Raw genomic sequence first — 25,601 nt, forward strand, 5'->3', positions numbered from 1 at the left:
TGTGACTGAAAATTGCTAGCACTAAGAAATGCTGCAAGACTTCTAGTTAATAAAGCTCAGGCCTCAGCTGCAGGGAGGGGAGTTTTTGCAATTAAAATTTTAAAAGGAAGAAGAATAACAAGGGAAATGTAGAGAAAATGGTTTTGTCTTCAGCAGTACGTTAGAGTGCAGGAAATATGAATTCTGTGTTGCACACAAGAGAGGACCACTCTTGTGTTAGAAATAAGTTACTGAATAGATAGCTGGACAGATGTCTTGCATTTTATAAAAGTATTTTTCCAAAGCCCAGTGTGAAGAGTATGTTGAAAAGTATGCCACAGAACACATGAAGGTGAGGATGAAGTACAGAACATGGTATCCAAGGTTATGGTGTTAGGAATTAACAAATTGATAGTACCTGCTCTGCAATGCTACTGAAATAACCCTTTCTCCTAGTTAGTATTTCAGCAAGTGTTTGTAGGAATTTATAACTACTTTCTTTTGCACCTGTCCTTTACATTGTGGTGAGATTTCAGCATGAAATGCATATTGATTCATTGTTGTTGCTTTCTTAGTTGACAAGGGCAAGCAGCGGAGTGCCAAGAGCTCATGCGTACGGACTCAAGCTTCCACAGATGCACGTTCACCTGGCACTAAAGCAGCCGAGTTGATACAGTACAAAACAAAATGTGAGACCCAAAGTGGAATCATCCTGCAGCTGAAAAAATTCCTGACATCCAGTAACCAGAAGTTTGAAGCATTAACAGTTGTCATCCAGCACCTGCAGTCTGAGGTAAACACTTACAGCTCATCAATTTTGGCTTTAATTGTTTGAACTCTTCTCAGTAAGGGCTTCAGAAAATATTAACATACTGATACTAAATTTTGTGTTTCCATTCCAGTGGTTTCTGTTTTCCTGTGGAAGTTATACTTCTAGCATTAGTTGGCTAGAAAAAGAATCAGACCAATGACACTGGGCTTTGTGGCCTCTGCATGCTTCACATGCTCTTTAAAAGAGTTTTTAAATGTTTGTAGTCAGAGAGTCTTTCAGGGCTGAGTAGCTTTCAAGTATGTACTTCAAGTTCTGCCTCTGTAGGAAAGAGTAGTTTCAACAGATAATCTTCATGGCCTTGCTTTGTTATCTGATATTGGATGGAAGAGTATTTAAGGGGTGGATATGATTTTGAGCTACTCAGAATAAAGTCTGAGTTGTTACAGTTTTATTTATTGAATCCTGCATTGTTGATGGGGTCTTACATTTCTGTATTTTTATTAGTAATTTTATCTGGAATTATAGAGTGGAATTAATTAGATGTGGCTTATTCGTAATTTTTCTAATCTGTTTGGAATATGTAATTACTTAATCAGTTTGATACTACACTAGAAACTGTTGGTCTGCTTTGAAAACTTTTGAGAAAAGAAAAAATGTGAAGTCAAGGAAATTATAACAGTTATGGATTTATACTGCACAGCTGATACAGGTTTTAATATCCATTTCTGCATTTATAACTAATGTTGTTTTAAGATTGGTATCAATTTCCTTTCAACTCCTCTGCTATGTGGTGATTTTACAGTCTGTATACAAAAAAGCACTAAATTGTCTGTTACATTTCTGCCAGAATACTTTCTCATGGGATAATATCTGCTTGCTTTCCTTTAATCTAAAAATACTGCATTTATCTCCTAGTCTGGTTCAACTCTAAGAGCAGTGGCTCTTAGCCAGTTTTCTGGGATTGGTTTGGTTGAGTTTTTTTAAACTCTTTGTTGAAACACCTTTCTCTGCCTAAGGAACTAGTTTGAGATCTTCAAAGCAATTTGATACAGGATTTTTGGATGCCTCTCATCTAACATGACATTGCGAAATTTTTTGAGATCTTCAAAGCAATTTGATACAGGATTTTCTCATCTAACATGACATTGTGAAATTGTAAGTGAAATTCTCCCCGCTAAACTTCTGCACAATCTTCTTATCATGGTAAAATAAGCACAATGATTTTTTTCAGTAACTCTTGCAATTAATGTCTTGGCCTAGTTTCTTCTCTCCAATATTTTTGTTGCAACATTTTAAAACTCACAAATGCTTTATAAATGTCATGTTTAGCAAGAAGAATCCCATCATACTAATTTGCTTCTTCTAGGCTATTTTACAGGTTGCTTTAGCCTAAATGTGGGGTTTTTTAAAGACTATTCAGGGGTTTAATCAAGGAAAAAGTGATTTTCAAGTAGTGAAGAGAGAACTGCATGGAAGAAACTAGTGATTTTGCTCCTTATTCCTCTTTGTTAGTCTTTTGCAGATGGAAAGAAAAAATATCTGTCAAATTATATAAAATTAGTATTCTTGGACAGTTAAGTTTGAGCACATGACACACTGTAGATATGACACACTGATGTATTTTCATATAGTTATTGATTTTGAGATTGCTCTCTCCTTTCTTGGGGTAAGACAAATGCTGAAGACTCATTGCCTTACTCTTGTGGAAGTACCACAGGGATGAGAAGGACTCCTCTGCCATGGTGCTGTAAGGAATACTTCAGCACTACTTGTTAGTAAGCTGAGGGAAACATCCTGAAGGATTTCACTGTTCAAGGGAACACTGTGAAGAGTAGTTTTAATTTTGTTTGTTGGTTTGAGTTTTTTCCTTTATGGTGAGGGGTGGAGTCTGGTATAGCTCACAGTCTTAGCTGCCCATACGATTATTTGCCTGAAGTGTCATTTGGGGAACCCTTTGATGTAGTTTTCAAACTCTGGATAAACTCAGGGAAAAACTTCAAGTTAGGTTTTAACTCATGAGGTAGGTTTTCATAGGTTAACTACTGCAGAGCCAACTGAAAGTAGCCTCAGCTTCTCTGTCTTTTAAAAAAAAAAATTAAAAACCATGCTTAGCTGATTACACGAGGAACAAAGCTATGCTTCCATTCTTCCCACTGGAGCAAGTGTGAAGTGACATGATGCAGCCTAAGAAACAGCTTGCTCTGGCTCCTCTGGTGCTGCTCTGTCTCTACAGAAAGCAAATTCAGCCCACCACTATCAGAAAGCTAAACCAGCATAATAAAGGAGCATTTCTTTGCCAGGTGGTGACGTGGATTGTCCTAACTTTTGGTCAGAGCCAATGTGAGGGTGAGATGGGGTGAAGGCTGCCTGGCCAAATCGAGTAAAGTACTGGAGTGAGCACTTGGGTCACTTCAAGGCTGGGCAGTCCAGCGTGAGCCTCTTGGCAAAATCTGCTGCAGCATCTCCTCAGCTTTACTTCCAAAGCTGAAGTGATGATATGATTTGGCTGTTAGATTTGTTTGGTTTTACTGTCATGCTGTTTTTTTTCTTTTCTTCCCCCAAGAGCTCCAAGGGCTCTAAGTGTGCTTCTGCGCAAAAGATTAAAGTTGTTTCTTATGAGCTCATTTGAAATGGAAGATAGCTGCAAACAAAATTGGGACTTGCTGGCAATGACTTCTGTCAAAACTGCAGCTAGCCCATTGGAGTGAGGTTGAGCGGCTCTGTCAAAGGGTTAAATGAGATTGAGCAATGCTGCTCTGATGTTTCTAGCTGAGCAGGAATCTCTGAAAAAACCCTGAACTCAAACCTGTTTGTTGCAAGAGTTACCTTGGAGCTGTCAATAGTAACAGCTGTTTCTGATGATAAAACCTTCCCACTTGATCTGTTGGTGTTTCTTTAGGGAGGGTGGGGAGGGTGTCTATGCTTAGCTACATTTGCCAAGGCTCTTCTGAGTTAAAAAATCCTAAAAGTCTGATTTCTACCTCACAGGAGATATTATTGCACTGGGTTAATGCTAGATGGAAAACCTCTTGGCATCCAGAATATTTGATGGCAATGAAAAGTGTGGCTGATGAGAACACGGAGTTTTTCCATTGTTGGACAGCTGTGTGTGTGCTGGCACTGATAGGAACACAGGTTAAACTGCACACTAATCACAAAAGCAAGTTGAGTCTTTCTAGAGTACTGCGCTTCCCCTGATCCCCTGGTAATTCCTGTTACTTCGTGACTACTTTCCTGTTTTTTAAGTTCAAACAAGAAATGAAAAGTGGCAGTACAGAGGAAATGGTGAAATTGGCCATTTACAATAAGCACATGAAGTGCCAAGGAAAGCAGTTTTCCATTAACCTTCAACTGCACTGAGCTCTGAAATCTGCACTACTGCACTTGAGTTATCTTTTAACTTCCACTAGTATTAATTTTGAATTTATTGTCCCTTCAGTAAGTGATATGTTCAGAGATGCTTTAAATACGTGGTTAGCATGCCTGTGATAAGTCAGGTTGGGGATGCCAGTCTTGCCTCTCTTCCCTAGCCCTTGTGTATGCTTGGGCTTCTTTGAGAAGCCAGTAAAAAAAATTACTATGGATCTAGTTTCACAGGTCTGTCCATGTCGAAAGTGTTTTGGGTATGTCCCCATGCAGTGGTTCACAGTGGGAAGGAGTGGAAGTGAAGAACTGCCAGTGCTGGGGTGGGGTGAGAATGTGTGCCTGAGAGGTCTGCAGCTGTGGCTAGTAGCCAGCTGCTCCTTTGGGAAGCAAAAAATCCCAGTACATCACCAGCTGATGAGGCTGGGGCTGTGGCAGCTCCTGCCTGAGCCTCTGCTTCCTGCCTCCTGAGAGCTGTTCAGCCCCTTCCCCTGCCTCAGGGCTGCCCCCCAAGGCTGTGTGGACCCTGAAGCTGTTCTAACCTCCAGCTCTCTGCTGTGTATAAACTCTTATGTCTTTGGGGATGGAGGGTGATTGTTTTAGCAGTGTGGTACTAGCTTGGTTTTAAATCTAGGTTCAAATTTGTCTAAGGCAGATTTAGCTGTCAAAGGAAAAGGTAATATGTAATTAGAACGTCTTTGTTCAAAGTGTAAATTGATAGATATTTCATTTTCTCATTGAATGCATAAACTGCTACATTCAGAACTACTACATAAACTGTTAAAAATATTTATATGATAAGATGTTTAGTTATGAATATCCATTTTTAGTTTTATAGTTTAATAAATTAATCCAAATTAAGCATCTCAGTAATTCTCTCCAGATTCTGATATGGAAATGGGCTTCAAATTTGTATCTGTGAAACAGGGTACTATAGAGATGAAAAGGAACTCAGTTTCACTGTTGTGCTTTTCGTGTTGTGGTCATGGGAATGCTGCTATTTACTGGTCAGACTTTACTCGGGAATGTTGTGGTGCCATCTTTAAGAAGTTTCCTTAATAGAGGAAAAAGCCATTTGAGAGGATATAGAGCTTTGGCAGTGGGTAACACTAATTGTGGTTGTGACACAGGAAACAACATGAGGAATATGCTAGAAATGGTGTGACTGAGCAGGCTTCAGCATTTCTAGGTGGAAATAGAAATTAACCATTAGTATATGACCTGTTATAACTGGCACTTCCTGACATGTGCATGATTGTAAGAGTCAAGATACTCGTTTCCTTGGGAACTTAGCAGTTTAAAATTGTTTTTTTCCATTTCGGAATACATGAGCACATCTATCAGAAATGTTTGTCCTGCCCTTTGTGGAAGTTCAGCAGAAAATGTTTATATTTATCAAATGAGAAGTGCATATCTAGGTTAAGGGCAGAAGTACACATTGCATCACTAAACCCCAAGAGTTTTGGAGCAGTCATCTTTTGACCTATATGTCCTGTTGTTTAGAGCAGCTGTCTTTGAGGAAAACTTTTAGTTTTGATTTTCTGCAAGTTAACATCAAACTTGGCCAGTTTTCTTTAGAATTTTCATACCAGTTTTATCTGGCTTCCCAAAATATGGACATAACTTTTTACAAGAGAAAATAAGGATATGTGACTGAGATAATTTTTGTGCTTACTTTGAAAAAAAAAAAAGAAAAATCAGTTAGAAGTCAAAATGTAATATCCTGATTTTGAGGAATGCAGGTATTTTCTGTTTTGTACCAGAGTATTTGAGTAACACTGCAGTAGTTTCCCCCTGTAGAGAAGACCTAGGCTCTGGAAGCCTGTTTCTGATGGGTAGCAGTTGGAAAGAAAGGAAGTTTCAGATGATTCTCAATGTCTCTATAAAACATGGTATGAATGAACAAGAATGTTTTGGCAACAGATTGAAAATTTGTGAGCTCTAACATCCAGAAAAAAAACATTTTAATCCGTTAATTACTCTGAAACTAGGCTCTGATGGAAATAACCTTTTAGAAGATGCGTCAGTTAAGCAATGTAAATGGTACACCTGAGTATTCAGAATGGGTTACAGCTGAAGAGAACTGGGAGTCCTGTGCTGTAGCTACTCCTAGAAAAAGGTGTCTTGGAAAAAAACACCTTTGACTGAAACAAACTTCATGTTTCAGGCAACAAGTGCTGCTTTCCACAAAGAACCTGATTTTCATGACTACCTTGTTATTTCTTGTAATTTTTTTTTCAAGAAGCTGAAGAAGTAATGACAGGAACAAAATAGAATACCTATTGCAAAATTTAAGGGAATAGTTAGTAGAAGAAAGAAAGCAACATGTTTCAGTCTTGTTTCGTTCTTGATTTGTACTGCCTTTTCAGGTGAAAATCTAAACAGTCTTAAAAATTAAATTAATAGTGCATATTATGCTCAAGCATAGGCTCTTATTACAACATTTTGAATAACTTTATAATGGTAATAACAGTTTTATAGTTGTGACAAAAATAGTGACAGTATAACTTGTCAAAGTTATAAGGTATCTGGTGGCTACTGTGTCATTCAGATGCATTGGACTGAGACAGAAAGCTGTAACAAAATGCTGAGAAATAAGTAATCACTTAGATGAGGTAAACTTAGTTTTTATGAGATTGGAGTTTCTACAGGGAAGGAAGGAGTCATTCTGTGTGAGAATTAAGAACTAATGTTAGCATTCAGAAACTGTAAAGTAGCAAACAGTCTGTTATAGAGAAGTAAAATTAAATAGCCCATATTATTACATCTGGACCTATCTTTGCAGAGCTATTGCATGAAGGTGGGCATGACTTCTAAACTGGAAAACAAAGATCACTGCCAGCCTAAGATCCTATGTAAAGCTTGCAAAAGCATAAAGAGCCCGCAAGTAAATGTGTTAAATACATAGTGACTCATAGGAATCCTGTTTGGCTGGTTCTCTGCTGTAGTGTTTTCTGCTTTAGTGTTTCATACACTAAACATCAGGGAAAACCATCTGATTCTCCATAGATGTACCTAGTAGATAAAAGAAGTAAAATATTAGAAATCACAGTAAATCTCTATCAGCTAATCATGTAAATGCTGTATTCTGAGGCTGAATTCTGCTTGAAGTATGTCAAGGTGAAAACTGATGGCATATTTCATGTGGTAAGAAGGCAGTGCATAACACAAATGAGGCCAAGAGTAAATCAGAAGTATTCACTTCACTGTATATTTATTGATTTGAGATGGTTAATGACATTTCTATTTTATCACAGTAATAATCTGCTGCTCCTTTCAAAAATATGCATGGAGCAGAGTGTAAATCCTGTTTGTTGTACTGCTTCCTTGGCTCATGTCTTTAGCTTGCTTTTGCATTGAGTGATGCAAAGGAACTGACTCTGCAGGGCGGTGTTAAGTGAGGTACAGAGTAGGTGAGTTTATAAGAAATCAATTTCTAAAATTGTTAATATCTAATGAGAAGACTTACTTAGAGGACTGGATTTTCCTAGGAAAGAAGGAACAGGGACAGGTAGAAATACTGTGGTATAAGGACCAAAATCCTCAAGTCAAATGTCATACTTCAAAGCGGATATGAATGGCCCTTTTGTTGTCCCTTCCTAATTACCTCCAGGCTGTAGCTGATGACACATGAGTGACTCGAGTTTATGCAAAGATGTGACTCAATTTCTACACTACAGCTAATGGTGGTGATCATGTTTTTATGACTGGAGCAGCACAAGGATGGAGTAGACATAAATTTCTAATGCTTCATACCCGAGAGGAATATCTTCTTGGATGAGAAAGACATCCTGTTGACAACTGAGACTGTACCAGTATTAAAAAATATTTAAATTATGATTTTTTCCATACAACCTCAGCATCTCTCCAGTAGGGTGTAACCGTACATATTACAGAAGTGCTTGCAAATTTACTAAGTTTTTTAAATGCTCAGCATTTGTCTCTAAGTTTAATTTTAGGAGTAAGTGCTTGTGGTTTGGTTTGACACTAAATGGCTTACAAAAACCAGACTCTTCTTTCCAAGAATAGAATTAATTTGGCCCTGTGTATGATAGTAAAACATATCTAAGTACTTCTGTTCTTTGCATTGATTAATTTGTTTTATGCACTCTGAACAAATTTTATTTAGTCTGTTATAATAAAATGCTTTTTGAAAAGAGCATTGAGATGCTTTTATATTTAACACTTAATTTTCTACTCCTTTAAGTTCTAAGTCTTGAAATTACTTGTTTATTGCTGATGGAAACTAGAAGGCTGATGACAGCCTTCCCAGTCAGAGATGTTCCCACCTGCCAGTCACACCAGTGAGAGGCTCAGTTGCTGTGCTCTGCCTGAGTCTGGAGCTGCCCGTCCTGTCTGCACACTGCAGGGGCTCGGTACTGGCATTGTCAGAGCCCTTCTCCACCTTCCCTGGGCAGGGACCACCTTGCATCCCAGCACTGAGATGAACATTCCAGGATGGCTGCTCCATTTGTGTCATGGGAAGATTCCCACAACATGGCCTGATTCCCCGGGGTATTTCATGGCCTCAAAGTGAGTTGTCTCTTCCTTCGCAACGTACCAGTGCTTTGCAGTTTTTGGTTGGAGCAATCTATAATGCTTCTTCTGAATCTGTTACTGGGGTAGACTAGGCAACTGTGGCAGGTGGCTTATCACATAGATATCAGTGTGGTATAGCTGCTTGAAATTTAAAAAGCAAATTATTGTAGTTTGGTTTGCAAATGTGAACTTTTCATTACTGGTTCTTTTGAATTTTTCTTTCTTTAGTACAGCTCCAAAAGAGTACATATTTTGTTTCCCAAAGGAATCTGCTTGTTTAAAACGTGAACTGTAATGTTTGGATAATTACTACCAGATTGGGCAATGTTAGCTTATTTGGACACACATACTTAAAACCCGTTTTCTGCCCTGATTTGCTTTTTTTTATGTTGAGTAACTGTTGAAGGACTTGCAGCTTCAACATTGAGGAAAAACTTACAAAAGGTGATTAGGACTTTTTGACCAGGCACAGCCTATCTGTGGCTCTCAAAGCCTTGATTTGCAGGCAGAGAGAGCATGGGGCTCCCATTCCAATATCACCCCACCTGGCCAGGAGCAGGAGTGTGCTGGGAAACCTGGAATGGTTAGTCTGGCTAGTTGCATATCCTCTCAAGGAAATACAAAGTTGCCAGTTTGCTGTAAAACTTCATGCTCTTGTATTTGTGGTCTGCAAAGATGCTGTGGCATACTTGAGGAATGCCCAAGTGGCTCAGAACCTGATGTCTTGGAGGTAACTTGGGTCTGTCTTATGTGAAGATTTGATATAGGTATGTAGCCAGGAAGGCTGTTTGTTTGTGTGCTTGGTACAAATATCCCTCTTGCTCATCTGGAATGTGGACTTTTGTAGAGCTTCCTGCTTTCAAAGCAGAGCAATGGAAACTGTTCAGACAGTGATACATCCTCACTCTTGTTTGTATCTAAAATGACCCTAGGCTGGTCTGTTTGAATCTCAGGCTGTAGCAAAAACAGCTAGTTGCCAGGAAAAATACTCTTAAGTCTGTAATTGGGCTGCATAACTGCCAACAAAACAAACAATGACAAACTTCATAATTTATTCCATTCCTGACTTGGTAGTTTTTGTCATCTTGAAGCTGTTGTGTTCTTTAACCTTCTACCTTGGGCCTCACCTTCCCAAGTGTCTTTGCTGTGGGGCGTATGTCTACCTGAACTTGTCCAGTTTTGAAAATGTGAAGGATTTTTTAACTGGCTAATTTTCCTCAGAACAAGAAATGTCCAGGTCTCCCTCGTTACGCTGAGAACTTTTTGTAACATTCAATGGCAGAGGTGCACTGCTCTAATGTTGCCTGTGGCAAATGTTTTATCCCTAAACTCTGTTCTTGTTCTTTCCGCAACTTCTGTGTTTATGGCAGGGGGGAGTTTTGGTTAAAATGCGACCTGCAATAGATTCCATGTAAAAAAGAAAAAAATAGGTACCAAATAATCTACCTGATCCTCACATAAATTCATAAATTGTACCAGAAGAAACTGTAAAGGGGTATGAAGATAACAATGCCAAAATATCTGGATAACAATGCCAAAATTGCTCGATCCTGTATGCGCCAACTTGGTTCTGCTCTTCCAATATCTGGTATGGATTTTTCAACTAGAATCATGCTAAGCATAAGCTGGAAGGTTGCTGGATATTCCAGCCCAAAGCATATGCATACCTGTCCTTAAATTAGATACTGAAGATAGGCCCTTACTAGATTATTCAAGTACTTTTGGTATTTTACTGCCTTTAGATTTCAGATTTTGGAAACTTTAAAGTTTTGTTGGGGAAACCCCCATACCTGCAGCTTCAGTTCTCTCAGAACTTAGATGAAAGTGTACTAAGTTAACTGCTAGTCAGTCTGACTACTTTAGATGGCTGCTTATCCATATGAGCAACTTGGTCTTCTTATTTCAGGCTTACCTTTTTTCTGAAGGTATTCAAGAGCAGGAGGTGAGGATACAAACCCATCTGGATTTTTTGGATTTGTTAAACTATGAATGGGCAAGATGAACTGAGGCAACAGGTTAAACACTACCAGTAAAAAGCAACAGGGCTTAGGAGCAGCAAGAAACATGAAAAAGATTACTAAGGCAGTGTTATTTGATTTTGGTTTGGATTTTTAGTCTTAGCCCCTCGTTAGTCCTTAGTATAATGATCGTACATACCCTTTTCACATCAAATTTCTTTAACTGAAAGCAAGTACAAAAAGTGTAGACCATGAAGAATCCAATTTGGAAACACTAAACAAAAATGTTTGCATGTCCAGAGGATCTGCGGCATGATACAGCCACTGGGGAGAATTTGAGATCTTTTCCTGACAAAGTGGGCTGGAAAAAAGCAGGTTGTGTCCCAGTGTACAAGGATGCAGCTCAAGTAACTCACTGTAGCATTCCCATTTTCATCATCAGATGCTGTGTCCATAGTGGGAGCACTGAAGTTGAACAGGAGTGAGATGACTCATCTCTCCCTTCCGAGCAGAGAAGCAGGGAAGAGCAGGGCAAGTCCTTTCAATAACTGAGCTCTCTGCTCTCCTGAGGATTTACTGTGGAGGTGAGGTGTGGTTTTCAGTCTCAGCCCACTGACACTGTAAAAAGCCTCTAAGTGCTTAATATAAAACTGCAACACAGCTGCTTAATAGACCTATCAAAGTGTAGTGTCCAAAGAATTGTTAAGACTGCTTAAATTGAGTGATTAAAGGGGAATCTTTCTCATACAAGGTCAAAAATACAAATATTTCTGGTAAAGGGCTGGCAGTTTCTTCTAACCAGCCTTTACAGCTGCATAATAATTTCCTAAAACTTGCAAATGAGTGCATAGCATAAAAATTACTCATTTTGATTAGTCTTGTGTCAGACCTTAATACATGACTGGGCTTTGGGTGCTTATTCTTTCGAGTTTTTCTTAAGAATGGTGTATTTTACTGCTTTATTTGTTCTGCAGACATGCAGTGACTATTCCCTGCCTCCAGGACGGGATGCTCTTAAGATGTAAGCCTGTGGTCAGGCTGCAGTGAGAGTGACCGAGGGCAAAGGGGGAGTTTGCTGTAAAGGTGAGGTTCTCCCTGGGGAGAACCAGCTGTGGGTGTGGCTCGACCACTCTTACAAATTCATCTATTGTGCTCAGTTGTGGCTAAGTCTGTGGATTGCAGGGTGAGTTTCAAGCTGTTTGTGTGCACCAGGGCTATTGAACCTAAGCCTGGGCATTGACAGCAGCAAAGCTGCTGTATCTGTGGCTCTCCCATTCAGTTTAGGCCTCCTGTGGCTTATTTTTGCATCAACAAATTAAGTGTGAAAGCAGCGTACAGCAAGCTCCAAACAGCTAAAAATACGCTCGGTTGTCTGCAGAGAAGGGCAGTGTTCCCTCGGTGATCCCGGCTGCCGCCGGAGCAAGCGGAGATCGATCGATCTAATGTCTGGGCTCGCCTTTCATAAAAGAAGGGCTGTGGCTTTAAGTAATCGCTGGCTGCTTGTGCCAATTGCAGAAGCTGCAGTATCTGCCGCTGTCGGGAGCGCTGGGCGCGGACGCAGGATAACCTGCGGAGGCAAGGTCCAGCCTTGGCGCTCGGCCCCGGCCAGACCTGCCCGGCTCGGTGGTGCCGCCGCCACCCGCGCGTCGCCGATGAGGGCCGGGGGGCCGAGCGGGGGGCTGCCGGCGCTGGAAGATGGGCTGCTCTAGCAGCAAGCTGTGCCTCTATTCTCAGTGTGCTGCAGCAAGGGTAATGAGTGCTTGTTTCGCAGGGAGCCGGCCGGGCGCGTGGACCTCGTCACCTCCGCGCGTGGCGGGAGGCGGTGACCGCCGTGCCCGAGCGGCTCTGCCCGGCCGTGCCCGGAGCGGCTCTGCCCGGCCCGGCCCGGCTCCGGGGCACCGCGGCCTGGCCGCCGCCTCCTGGCCAGGGCACAGCTCCCGGGGAGAGCAGCGAGATGGGTGCTTCTGCTTTGTTGTGGTCTGTTCACACATGCCTTGTGATTCTCTCCGTATAAGAAACACCATCTATCTTAACATTAAGAACTGCGAGCGGTGGGGTGGGTTGTATTCAACTTCGAACAGGGCTGTGCCTTTTCTTCATGGAAGACTAAGCATTTAGCAAAGTTGATGGTTTTCTGTTTGAGTAAGCTTAAGATAAATATTTAATGCATGCTTCTTTCACATAGACACTTCTGTGCACTTGACATCTACCAGACCACTTGATTTGTTCTGAAGGCTTATGTTGTTACACCCACCATAAAATATATAATTAATTGCTGCAAAGTAGGATTTTAATTGCAGAGCTGTCCTGGAAAAAGCTGTTCTTTGTTTTAAAGTATAACTTCCTTAACAACAGAAGAACATCTGTGTATATTGTAACAGCTGAACTGTTATCCTAAATGAGTCATATCTTGGCTTCTTGTTCCTGCCTCTTGTTTTTCCTACAGAACACATGGAAGTTAATTATTGGAGGGTGCCCTGCTCAGACCACTAGTAACCAAACATTTGGGGTGTTTTGTTCTTTTCTCTGCAGAGGGAAGAAGCACTGAAGCAGCGGAAAGCGTTATCTCAAGAGCTAGTTAACCTTCGAGGAGAACTAGGTAAGAATTTATTTGTGCATTGATCATGAGAACAGAAATGCGGCAAAGCAGATCTGCAGAAGACAGATGCCCTGGTACTGTAATGGCAGTCATTTAATTCCCTGACTGAATTCCGCTCAGATGCTGTAAGTGCTGCAGAGCCCTGACAGCATGACCCCAGGTTCACCGAATTCCTGGCACTGATCTGACTGTGCCTTGCAGGGCCTCCTTACAAAACATGTGTTGGTGACCAAAGCACTCACTTCTGAAAAATGGGAGGATAGCTGACAGCATACATACTTCTGCTTGATCCCTAACTCATTTGTATGCTGTCTTCTAGAGATTTGCTGGGAAAAAAATTCATAAACCTGTAAAACATACTGTGCAAAATCTGCATTTTTGCCTTAGTGACCTGTGGGTGAATGAGTGTAAAATTAACAGAAGGAAATGCTTTCAGGCTGATGAGATTAAATCTTTGAACTCATCCTAGTGGATGGCTATAACATAAAATTGAGCTATTATGTGCAGGGGCTGGTTTTGCCAACTTTGAAGCTTGATTTAACTGCATTTAGTGGTAGCTCCATGTAATGTATTGGATCTTAGCAGATGATCCAGGCAGGTCTCAGTAGGGGCTGGCTTTGAAAGAGCCTGGCCTTCCCCCGCCCTTGCCCTTGCATCCCTTTGTCCTCCTTGTGCCAGCATTGCTGCAGGGGCAGCTATGTCCCCACCAATGCAGTGAGCTGCCTGGGGACCTAAGCCAGCTGAAACTATTGGCTGGTAGTGCTGTTTTGCCAAAGCTGCCTGCCCTGACTTCAGTACGTGACTGAAAGAATACTGGGACTGGAGCAGAAAAAGAGGAAGGAGTAGCAGTGTGCAAGGGTGGTGTCCCCCATCAGCTGCAACTGATGTTTCTATTACCCTAAAGTGACAACAGGACTGGAGTTTTAATGTGGAAAAGGCCTTCTTGCATCACTTAGAAGTTGTGTTATAAACTTTATAAATCAGATTTCTTTTTATTTATGTACTTAATGTGATTCTCTGAGCAACCCCATTGTTTACCTCAAGGAAATTACTTCAGAAGGATTGTTATCAGAGCAAAGAAGTCTCTTTCCTTCTCTAGGTTTGCATCTTTAACATTATTTTTCCTTTATCATCCTAGGTACTATGTTTATCACATATCTAGAAAGGGAAAATTCTGCTTAGATGGGTAGACCAAAAGCTGGCCAACACTTTTGCCCGTTACCACATTTGAGGGTTTTGGTGGGGTTTGGGTTTTTTTTTTTTTGAATGCTTAGCTCTTTGTAAGGATGCCTCATGCTTAAGTGAGCTTTCCATAAACTTGTTATCTTCCTGCTTTGATTAGCAGCCTGCTGAGCTCATAAATTAAACTCCCTTTGCAAGCATGTGCCATTCAGTAGGGTGATAACTAGAAAAAAACCTCAAATGCAGCTGTGTCTGATGGATGTGTGACACCTGAATGGCCAGAGCTCTTAGGGATGCTGGCTGCTACTGTCAGCTGTTCCCCTCACAGAGCTGACCTGAAAAAAACCTCAAATGCAGCTGTGTCTGATGGATGTGTGACACCTGAATGCCCAGAGCTCTTAGACAGGGATGCTGGCTGCTACTGTCAACTGTCCCCCTCACAGAGCTGACCCTCCTGGGTCAGTTCTGCAGGAGCATCTGAATGGCAGCCTGGGGCTCACTTGCCTTTGTAAGGGGAAGCATTATGGTTTCATGAAGCATTTATTTATCTTCATGCAGCTCCTTTGTCTTAACCACGTCACACGTCTAGCCTGTCTGTACTGCTCTCCTCAGCATGTAAAGGGAGTGAATTTAATTACAGAAGTGAAAAACTATCCACGTCTTCAATACTATCTACCTTGAAAAAGAACTTGGTTTGGGGTTTTTTTGAAGTTAATAATTTGTTGACAAGGTGTGAGAAAAGCATTCTTAAAACAGTAGCTTTAGCTGAAAATAATCTGCTTAAATACATACCTGCTAATCAGCTTTCTGTTGACACTGTTAAATTGATACAGTTGTACTTAAGATTTCCATAGACTGTTTTGACGTAAGTACTGTGGATTTCCATTCAGTATTATCTAAGCATGCGTTTGCTGGGAAAGTTAAGTGCAGTTTGAGTCTTATTTTGGCCATGTAGATGTTTTGTGGAGTCCCAGCTGTCACGTTTTTAATGACTGTTGATTTGCGGTTTGGGGACAGGCAGTCTAAGAGGAATCAGGTGTGCACAGCCCAGTGGAGCCTGTTCCCTGCATGCTGCTGAGTTTGAGAGTATCCTGAAGCTTGTACAGTTTAGACATCTCAGTTTCTTACTTTGAAGTTTATCTGTGCACGTTCCCAAGCTCCTTGATTTACCTTGCAAGAACAAATTGACTTGCTGTCAGATGGTCTGTTTTGCTGGATTATTGTGAATGACCATTTCTACCAAAATACCTTTTTGTTTAATGGTTTAAGTAGTCATTCCTGTCCCAGAGGTGACTGTGCCAGCCAGGGGATGATGGTTACCAGATAATGCTTTCTACACTTAGTAGCTGGAAACACGGGCAAGGATTAGCAGTGATAGGTGTTTGGGGATGGGCTTTTCCAAAGGGAGTTCAAATTCAGTAACAGTTGGGTTCTGAACTTAGACTTCCTTAAAATCTCCAGCTACAAACACTAAACTCTGTAGTTTGAATGTAAGCACCATAGTTCAGGGAGCCTGGAGCAACCAGATGTCCTGCTTGTCCAACTCTTTCTTTTCTCAAGATGCAAGCTAGTGTGTAAACTTCTAGTTACTTGTTTAATTATGTCAGTAGAAATTGCAAGGGCTGCATGTTTCTTGAGAGGTATGAAACTATTCCTCTGAATCAATTGCACTCCAAATTGTTTCAGATCCTCCTTGCAACCATGCTGGATGTGATCCAGCTGAGTCCTGCTACAAAATAGCAGGTGCAAAGTTGACTCAGCCGGCGCCAACCTTGGCCCTTTGAACATTTCCATTCGTGAGCCTTTCTCCGTGTGTGTACCCTGGACAGGCAGCCAAATGCCAAACCCCTCTCTCTCACCTCCAGCTGCTGCATGGCAATTGATAAACTGTATTTCCTTCAGAATACCTTCATATTCTTTTTTTATCACTAAATTATTTTCAAGATGCTTTGAAAGTTCAGATAGAAGAGACTGCTGTGTTTTACAGTGAATGTGATTTGGTTTTCAGGTTAAGGTGATCCTTAAAAATATTTAATAATAGGTAGGTGCTTCTTTCACTTATTTGAGACAGGGCCTGACTTGTTACACTTCACAGACCTGCCTGTTTGCCTCCTTGAACACTCTGTCACTTGAGTTTGCAGCACAGGGGATGTGAATTTACTTCCCAGCAGAGAAGTGAGTGCTTCATGTTATTTATTCAATCCTACCTGCTTAAATGTTGCTTAAAGCAGGCTTTTTTGGCTACCTGCCTTGTCTAACTTGCCCAAGAACAAAAATATGCAATGTGGTTTAATGTCCTGTATAATTAGTCTCATTATGGAAGTAACACCAAGAGAAACCTGGTCATAAACTTGAAAGCATGTTTGGGTAGAAGAAGTTTCAATATTGAGAATCTGCCAATACCATGAATTAATTACTATCTAGATATAAAAATATGTGGTGTATAGAGAAGGAAATGAGCCTGTCTGTAGCAGACTTACTGGACAAGTGAACATACAGCTTGCAGTGTGAAATACAAGGTTTGAGCAATTAAGTGTTAGTGCAGTGTGGTATCATGTAGTACCAAATACTTGGGCTTTTTTTATGGTAATTATCCCCATTTCACATCCCCCACATCTATTAAAATCCTGACAGTTTACTGTCCTAGTGAACTCTGGTTTAGAATTTCAGACAGTCTAATGCCTTTTCATAAATCATAACTAGGCCAGTGAGTGACTTGGACAATTTTATAAAGATAACTACCATTTGCAAACCATTTAATTCAGGGTTCCAAAAAATCCATTGTATTTTATCTTAGAACTATGGTTATGGTAGCTTTTAGGGGAATGTAAGTTGAAAAATGTTTCATCTAAGCTGTTCAGCCATAAGGGCTGGATTTGGATGATGGTTTTATAATTAGAACAAGAAAAAAAACTGAAAGGAGATGCTGCATAATTTTAAGGTCCTATGTCTTGGCTATCACTTTTAATGAAAATACAAAATAGCTTTTTTGGAGATACAAAGGTAACTTTTGTAGTCCTCTCCTTCAGCTGCAGGCCCTGTTGCTGTGGTTTGGATGTGCTTCTGTTTGCACTATGCAGGGAGTTGCCATGTGCCTGGTTCTCCATGCTGCTCTTGCAGGCATTTGTTTTGATTTTTGCACTTAAAAAGCTTTGTAGTGAAATACCCAAGATGCAAGTGGATGATGTTAACTACTACAAATAAAGGGTAATTTTACATGTCAAAACCAGCATTTCTGCTGTTAAGATTTGCTGTTACCATATCTCAGAAACTTCCTATGATTTCTAAAGGTTGTGGTTGGGCCCAAAAGAACCAGGCTCTTCATTTATAATTAGAAGTGTTAAGAAGCCTAAAAACCCTGATTAATCTTGCTCCGTGCTGTACTGATATTCGGAGAGACAGTTGTATGGTTGGGAAGAGAGGCTGGGACAACCAAGTGGAGAAAAAATATTAATTTTTGCAGGGAAAAAATAAATTAATGGCTGTGCTATATGAATAAAGAAGTAAAAAGATTGTTTCTGCCTGCCAAGCATAGCATTCCGTATACACTATCCTTAAAACTGTTTAGTATTACAGGTAGAATTGAGCAAACTTCACAGACAAACAAATAGTGCATCTTTTCATCTCTTTGGCTTGATTTTTGCCTGCTGTTGGACCATTTGTTTCCTGTTGGGGTTTTTTTTTTCTTTTTGCTCAAGGTTTGTGGTCTAAAGATGCGGAATTGTGGAGAAAAGCACTTCAAGAAGGGAAAGGAAACACAGTATTAGTGTACAAAAACTCTGAAGTATGCACTTCAGGTATCTCTGAAGTGGACAGGAAGTTGAAATAGATTTGTGTGTTTGCTACTGTAAGAGCACATGTTCCAGTTACAAATTTTTCTTCAATGTTTAGCATGAGTTCAGTGAGAATACTCTTCATCTGAGCAGCAATCCAGTTTGGTTAGTCAGTGGCTAAATGAACAAATTAAGGAATTTGTGACAAATCATGAAAAAGGCACTTTGTTTAAAAAAAGCAGAGCCGTTGTAAAGTACATGATTCAGTCTGCACATGGATAGGGCTATGCAAAATACTTGCTGCACACATTTCAATCTCAAGTATTTAGACAAGCTTTGGTTTATGGGACATCTCGTAATTTCAAATTTACAATTCTTTAGTTGATATTTTTTGTGAAGTCAGAAAAAAACATGGTCAGTTTCTTGCACCACCATGATACTGGAAGCTCACTGGTTGTGTAGGAATTCTGCTTCTTCTTTGGATGGCAGGGATATAAGTCAGGCTTGTGATCTGCAAGGAGGCGTTGCAGCCTCCAGCTTTGTGGAGGCCAGAGTTACCTTTATGGTAACAGCTTTTAACTGCTAGTGCAATTTCAAAAGTGTTTTGTTTGCCTTTGTAACATTAGTCCTCTCATAAATCTGAATTGCAAACTGCCTGAAGGGGAACTGATGCGTCTGTTTTCTTTGACAAAGGCGTGGTTTGCTATTTGCTTTTTTTCTGAAGTGCTTTGCATCATCTGAAGTTCTGCATGCTGACATTTAAAGATAAGGCAACGATAGGCAGCACATTCTTCTGGCTAACTGGAGGCAAATTAATAGCTCTGGCCTTGCAAATAAAGAATTTGATGCTTCTTCCTCTGTTGGTTTTAAATGAAGTGGATCATTTGAAGCATTTTGCTACAGTTACCTCAGCTGAGCCATGCAAGTCGCCTGCCTCTCAGCTATGCCCTTACTCTGCTGTAGAAGGTCAGCTCCATCTGCACGTCGTTGGCTGTGTAATACCTCCAGTTGGCTTGCTGCCTGGTTCTTGGCATTGTAATATAATGTCCCCTAACAATGATGTTGCCTCTTCTCCAAAAACGTGGCAATGCAGAGTATATATATATATATATATATATATATATGTATATGTATATATATTCAATAACTTCATGCCCCTGCAATGTGGTAGATGTGTGAAAGCTAATTTTTTTTTCCTTTACCTAAGACAGCAGTTTTAAGAGAAGTTTGTGAAACTTCTAATAAAGATAAAAAGGAGAGCAAAAACTTATTTTGGTGCTGCTGCAGAAAGTAGTAAAAACTGTGAAATCTGCTTGAGTTTCATAGAATGTTGTGGTAGGTTTCAGTTGAGCGTCTGTTGCATCATTGCCAGTCAGGAAATGAAGAGCTTGGCCTAAATCTGTCCAGATCAGCACATCTTTTGCAGAGACCCGATATAGCTAAGCTTGCTGTTAAGCCTAATTCAGGTAGACACACATGTAGATTGATTTCCGTGCAGGACAGCTCGCTCTCTTAACACTTTCTCGTTCCACTACAGGTTCCAAGTGATGGTAGCAAGGCCAGGACTCTTTACAGTTCCCTTAAAAGAGAGTGAAAGTATCATCCATCAAGTTACTCACATGCTTTTAATGAGCTATAGCAAAGAAGAGTAAGGCACGTGTAACTTGAGGCACTTTGCTGGGGCAGGCTGCTTTCCACTTCAGTTGACCCATTACTACTTCGGGAATCAGTCCCTGAGGATACTGTAATTTATTTATCTTAAGGCTCAAACACTGTTGTGATGAGAATTTCCTGTACTGCCTGAAAAAATCCTTGCCTCTTCCCATGCTTTTACATAGAGTTTATATTTACACTGTTGGGGCAGTGTGCCAGTCTGCTGTGAAGTGCATGCATGCATGACTTCTCCTGCCTTTGAGGATCAAGTTAACATTTTAGTTGATTTTTCTCTTAAACAGGCACTCATCTGACTAATTTATTTTAAACCATAGCACTAGAGTCTGTATAGAACCGGTTTTGCACAAGGTCAGTAACCACACTGAGATGCTGTTTCACCTTGCTTCCAGGCTTTGGGTGCAGTGGAACTGCACAAGGCGTTTGCTGCAGTCATGTTAACAGTAGGAGGATGACTCCTTGTACACTGTGTGCTGTACACTGTGGCAGAGGTGTTTTTCAGGGAGGGGGTGGTGACGTGCTCAGATTTAAATGACATTGGATCTCATTGATTTAAGGGATGATGATTTCTATACTCCTTCCAACTCCACTTAATAGCTCAATTTTCAGTGATAATTTTGTCTTGAAGACTGGCCATGCTTCTATTGCTTTCAAAGAGCAAATTTCTCTGCATGGCATCTGAAGTAAGAAAAGAAATTTTTTTTAGAAGTTGGTGAGAGACACAATTTCAATTTTTCCTGTGTTTCCTTCCATAAACTGAACTTTTGTCAGATGTGACCTGTGCTTAGGAAGTCCATTTGTTGGATGCAGATGAATGCTCCCAAAACTGACAGGCTAATGAAATGCATATGTGAGGGGACAATCAGCAAATCTGAAGTGGGAATAAATCTGATACTTCATAAATGCTTTGCATCAGTTAATGATAAATGTTCTGTGTTGGCATCAACTGTATCCAAGCATGTATTTGTAGGCTGGATCTTCAGGCTGTTTCTTTTCAAAAAGAATTTTCACATCTTATGTGGTATTAAACATCTGCAAAAATAATTTGTTTTAGAGCTCAAGAGTACCCATGAATCGGAAAGGAAGTCACTTGAAGATTCCTTTAAAGAGAAGCAGGAGTTGCTGGAGGTTTGTTAAGGGCTGGGTTCATTTTAACAGTTTAAAACTTGAAAAGCAGTTTGGAGATGTGCACTGAATTCTTGGCCTAATGATACAATATATTTACATTTCAGAAAAAAATCGATGAACTAAAAAGTGAAAACAACTCTCTGAGTGAGAAGCTGAAACTAGAAGAACAAAAACAAATAGCCAAAGAAAAAGCCAATCTTGTAAGTCTTGATCTTTCAAAGTAATGTAGATGAACAGATCTTGCCTGGGTTTATTTTATTGTATAATGCAAAAAATTTGCAATGAAGCCTGACAGGGATCCCATACTTAGGAATTTTTTTTGTAAATGGCTCATCAGCCCAAAGTTTTTCGCAAGCACATAATGATGTGTATTAACTTTACCATTATAACTCTAAAAAGCTGTTGAGTATCTAAGTCAGGGGTGTAAATATTAGCCTAAGCTAAACTGAAGGCTCGAAGCACATAATGATGTGTATTAACTTTACCATTATAACTCTAAAAGCTGTTTTAAGTCAGGGGTGTAAATAATTGCCTAAGCTAAACTGAAGGCCCATGTGTGTACAGGAGCTGTACCATAGCATTTTTCTGGACAGTCGGTAACTGTTGTACCGGTGCTATGATCAGTGTGGTCTAGCATCACTACTGCAAAGCTCATTGCTAATGCATTTATTCAAATGTTGATTCTTACTTTTTGCTGATTTATCCTTCAAATAGAAACTTTTATTTTGTCCTGCCTTTCCTCCCAAGGCTGCTGTTGGTGATTGTGACCCTGGGATAGAAATGTGTTCTGAGAGAGGGTTTTTTTTATGTACCAGGTGGGAGGGTTGGACACAAACATGCTTATCTTTCTGGTTACCAGAAGTAAGTGGGATCCCAGTAGTATTGTTTATTCCACAAAAAGAAATTCCATGCTTAAAGACTCACTAAGGATGCCTCTAGTGGAAGTTGCCCTGGTTTTCACTGGAATTTGTTTTGTTTTGTTTTCTCTTATTGGTTATTCTAGTGGCAGGACGGATCTGCCACAAAAAGAATCTGCAACCACGGTATGTTGCTGTGGCAGCGAGACCTGGGGCTTTAATTCCACAGGCACGCTCAGATGTTGCTTAAATTAAAGGAGCAATAGTCAAGTACCTTTACATAGCTGCAAATGTGCTTTGTGCTTTCCTGGCAGCATAAGATGCATGATAAGCTTGAGCCTTCTCTTTGGAAAGGCACCAGTTTGACTCAGCATACTCTTCTGCACTAAACACACATTCTGCAGTATCAGAATTCCCACTAGCCCTTTCAAGAGAGTGATGTATTTCCACCTCTCTTCTATCATTTATGTAGTGTCACTTGATATTCCCAGGTTTTTTGATAAAAACTTATGTAGACTTTTCAGTCTTTTAATTTGGCTGTGTGTTCTTCTCTGAGTAGCTAATGTGGGGGCTCAGACTTAACTTTAAAAACACATTTTAAGACCATTGGAATTGAGGAGGCAAAGAAAATAAAGTCAATATTGAACATACTGTAACATTTAAACTTTTCAGGATGGCTTTTCTTGTTAGCTCCTAGATTCCATCTTAAATTCACAAAACAGGGAACAGATCATCTGCTGCCTTCACTGAGGTAGCACAGCATGCTTCACCCTCGCACAGACTGCTCAAAAGAAGTTAAACAAGAACCACTGCTGCAACAGGCCTTAAAAACAAGCAGGATAATGAACTGTGTAGGTGATGGAGCCCCTGTTACTTGTGACATGTCCTGGCTCTGTGCTTCTGGGACCACACCCCCCAAGACTGCAGGCATTGCCCTCCTCTGTGAGGTTTCTGGTGTGGCAGTGAAGCTGTTACTCAGTGTGGTACACCTGTGTTCTTACACAAATGCACTAAAACAAGTTTTGTTTGATTTTGAAGATAAACTTAAGTTACACAACATGCTTAATCATTGATTGAGTTCAGCTCAGTGTTCCATTCTCACTACCTGGAAATGGACCCAGACTTGCTTTATTTTCCCTTTTTTTTTTTGGCTCTGACTGCCTTGAAATGCAGAGAATGTGTTTTACTCTACAGTGTTTGAATGGTTTCTTACTCTGGAAAACAGGTCCTTGAGGCAACCACATCTTACCCTGCTCCGGCCTCCTCCTGCTCTCCCTTTCACCTCCCAGAAAACAATACAAAAAGGAAAAATAAAAAAAGTCCTAACTTGCTATATTGTAGATAAGTTATGGATAAGTGCAAGATTGGTATGTGTAATTGCATTTTCAGGCTTCAGAAGAATGTGAAGCTGAGAACTTTCAATTTCTGCTTATGAGCCAGCTACCTTCAGACTCAAACCAGGGAACATAAGCTACAGTCAAGTTCAGAACTTAAACTTCTGGTGCTTTATTGAATTGTTCCAGTGCCTGAAAACTTCAAATGTTTACTCTAATTATCTCTTGGGATGGGTTATGAGTAATATGAAATAAATTTTGGAACTCCTAGCCTTAAGGCCTTTGGGCACTCCTGCGAAACAAGTTTTGATGTGACAGCATTCATGCCTTCCTTTGATTCACAAGGGTTTTTCATGTCTGTGCATTAAGTGTTTTCTGAAAAACTTGTGATGAAGCAGCTGCAACTGTCCACCTACCCTGAAGGACAAACAAGAACCAAGGAGAAAGTGATATCAGATCTTGTTATTTATTCTAGTGTGAGACTTGATTTCACTTAGAACAAGTAACTCATTACCATAATTATTTCCTCTTTTTTTTCTAAACAGCAGAGAAATATCTAAATTATTCCTGAAATTCAGGGTACTAAGCAAACTCTCTGGCAATCTTTCAGAAAAACCCACAGATTATGTACCTGGAACAGGAGCTGGAAAGTTTGAAAGCAGTGCTTGAGATCAAGAATGAGAAGCTCCATCAGCAAGATATAAAGCTAATGAAGATGGAAAAGCTGGTGAGCATTCCTTGGGGTCTGGCAGGCTGGGGCTGTGTCTCTGACTTGTGTTTCTATAACAAACTTGGGCTGGATGGACTTAAATGCAAGAATTAATAGTTTTTGTTTGAAAGGAAACAGGAATTCATGATGGGATGTGCTTATATTGCAGGTACAGCTTTGGGATATATGTCATGAGGCAAAAAGAATGACCCAATGCTCTAAATGACCTTTTAACATCTTAAATACTGGTTTGCACAAACTATTGCTATGTTAGTACAGATTATCTGGGAGCCTCTTCCCCTAAAAAACCAAATCCTTACCTGCTACATTGCTGAAGTGGTATGGAAGATAGATTGCAGTGTCAGAAAAGCATTAAGAAGGAAATGATCCTAATTTAACAAGAAGGGGTCAAATATGAAATGGAGTAAGTCTTGATTAGGTTAGGTCCATCATTTTAGCTGTTAAGCTGCTTGTTTAGCTGCGTGATTGTCTTCCTGACCTGTGTGTAATTCCACATGAAAAGTCAATTTCAGAGGCAGGACTTGTAATCAATTAGCATGCTCTTATTTGTGACAGGACAAGGTCCTTCTCCTGGGTGGGGCCTTTGAACACTGTTGTAATACTTGCTTAAGCAAGACTTTAATGAGGAAGTATAGAAAGAGGTTTGGATACAAAGGAACACATTGATGTCAGTTGTTCAGTATTGTGCAGCAGCATATGTTACCCTAGTCCACAATTACTAGCAGATTGCTAGCAAACCTTCATCTTTTCCAACAGAAATTGGCCACAGTGTAGAAGGCCTTGGACCATGCAACCACTTAATCAGTTTTTCCTTTTATTTTTGATAACGCCCTCCAGCAGTGATGTGGAATCAGAAGAGCAATAGGAAAAGCTGTTTGCTCAGGGGAACTCTTGAATTTGTTGTGGTATTTCCAGACAGTCTTCTGTCTAGAAAGGCGCTACAGTGCCTAAGTGCCCATCACTGGCAGAAATTACTGCAATGTGCTGGTTGACAGTAGGTCCCTTACCCAGTCCTCCTTGTTGGCATCTAATCAGAACAAGTGGGCAAGTGCCAGTGTTATGCAAGGATAAGGTAAGTAGGATGTTTTTGTGTGTACTGTAACAAGCTCTGCAAACTCCAGATTGCCAACATCTCTGATAGCTCAGCCAGAATCTTGGTGAGTGCACGTATGGGTTTTATTTCAAATTGTGACCTTCTTTCCAAGGTGGAGAACAACACAATCTTAATGGATAAATTAAAGAAGGTTCAGCAAGAAAATGAAGAATTAAAAGCTCGGATGGACAAACACATGGAGCTTTCAAGGTGAAAAATATCTGTGGACATTTAGATGCCTTTAATCAGGGGGAAGGGGTTCCTGTGAGAAGAAAAAAAATTCTCCTTAAATATTGGTGAATGCAATTTTTTAGTACTCTGTGAAAGAACACATTTCTTCCCCACTTTTATCTCTACAAATGTGCATTCCTTTGTACAGTTAGCAAGCGGGAACATTTTGAAAGGGGATAAAGGTTCAGTATGTTCTTCAGTACCCCAGTATTTTAGGGAAGAAAAAGCAGTATCAGAAATACCATCATACAAAGATTGTCCATTTTAAGTACTACTGGCTTGTAAGCTAGACCTAGGTCATACTTATAACCACTTCAGTGAGTGATTTGTCCCCAGTTTAGATTGGTGTGGTTTATTTAGCAGTCACAGTAATATTTAACATCAATAAAACA

The 25,601-nt window shown here is 40.3% G+C and overlaps 1 protein-coding gene across 1 annotated transcript in view; it reads left to right on the forward strand.

The window, feature by feature from the left end:
* The window catches only part of MTUS1 (microtubule associated scaffold protein 1), a 119,779-nt gene that overhangs the window by 88,523 nt on the left and 5,655 nt on the right, over positions 1-25,601 (forward strand). The window contains exons 12-17 of the mRNA XM_039699845.1: positions 555-772; positions 13,144-13,210; positions 20,891-20,964; positions 21,069-21,164; positions 23,766-23,882; positions 25,091-25,188. Of these exons, the coding sequence (XP_039555779.1) occupies positions 555-772; positions 13,144-13,210; positions 20,891-20,964; positions 21,069-21,164; positions 23,766-23,882; positions 25,091-25,188 (670 nt within the window). The remainder of the gene's footprint in view (positions 1-554; positions 773-13,143; positions 13,211-20,890; positions 20,965-21,068; positions 21,165-23,765; positions 23,883-25,090; positions 25,189-25,601) is intronic.

The sequence above is a fragment of the Passer montanus genome, unplaced genomic scaffold (genome assembly GCF_014805655.1).
Source record: "Passer montanus isolate IOZ18808 unplaced genomic scaffold, ASM1480565v1 scaffold14, whole genome shotgun sequence".
Classification (NCBI taxonomy): Eukaryota; Metazoa; Chordata; class Aves; order Passeriformes; family Passeridae; genus Passer; species Passer montanus.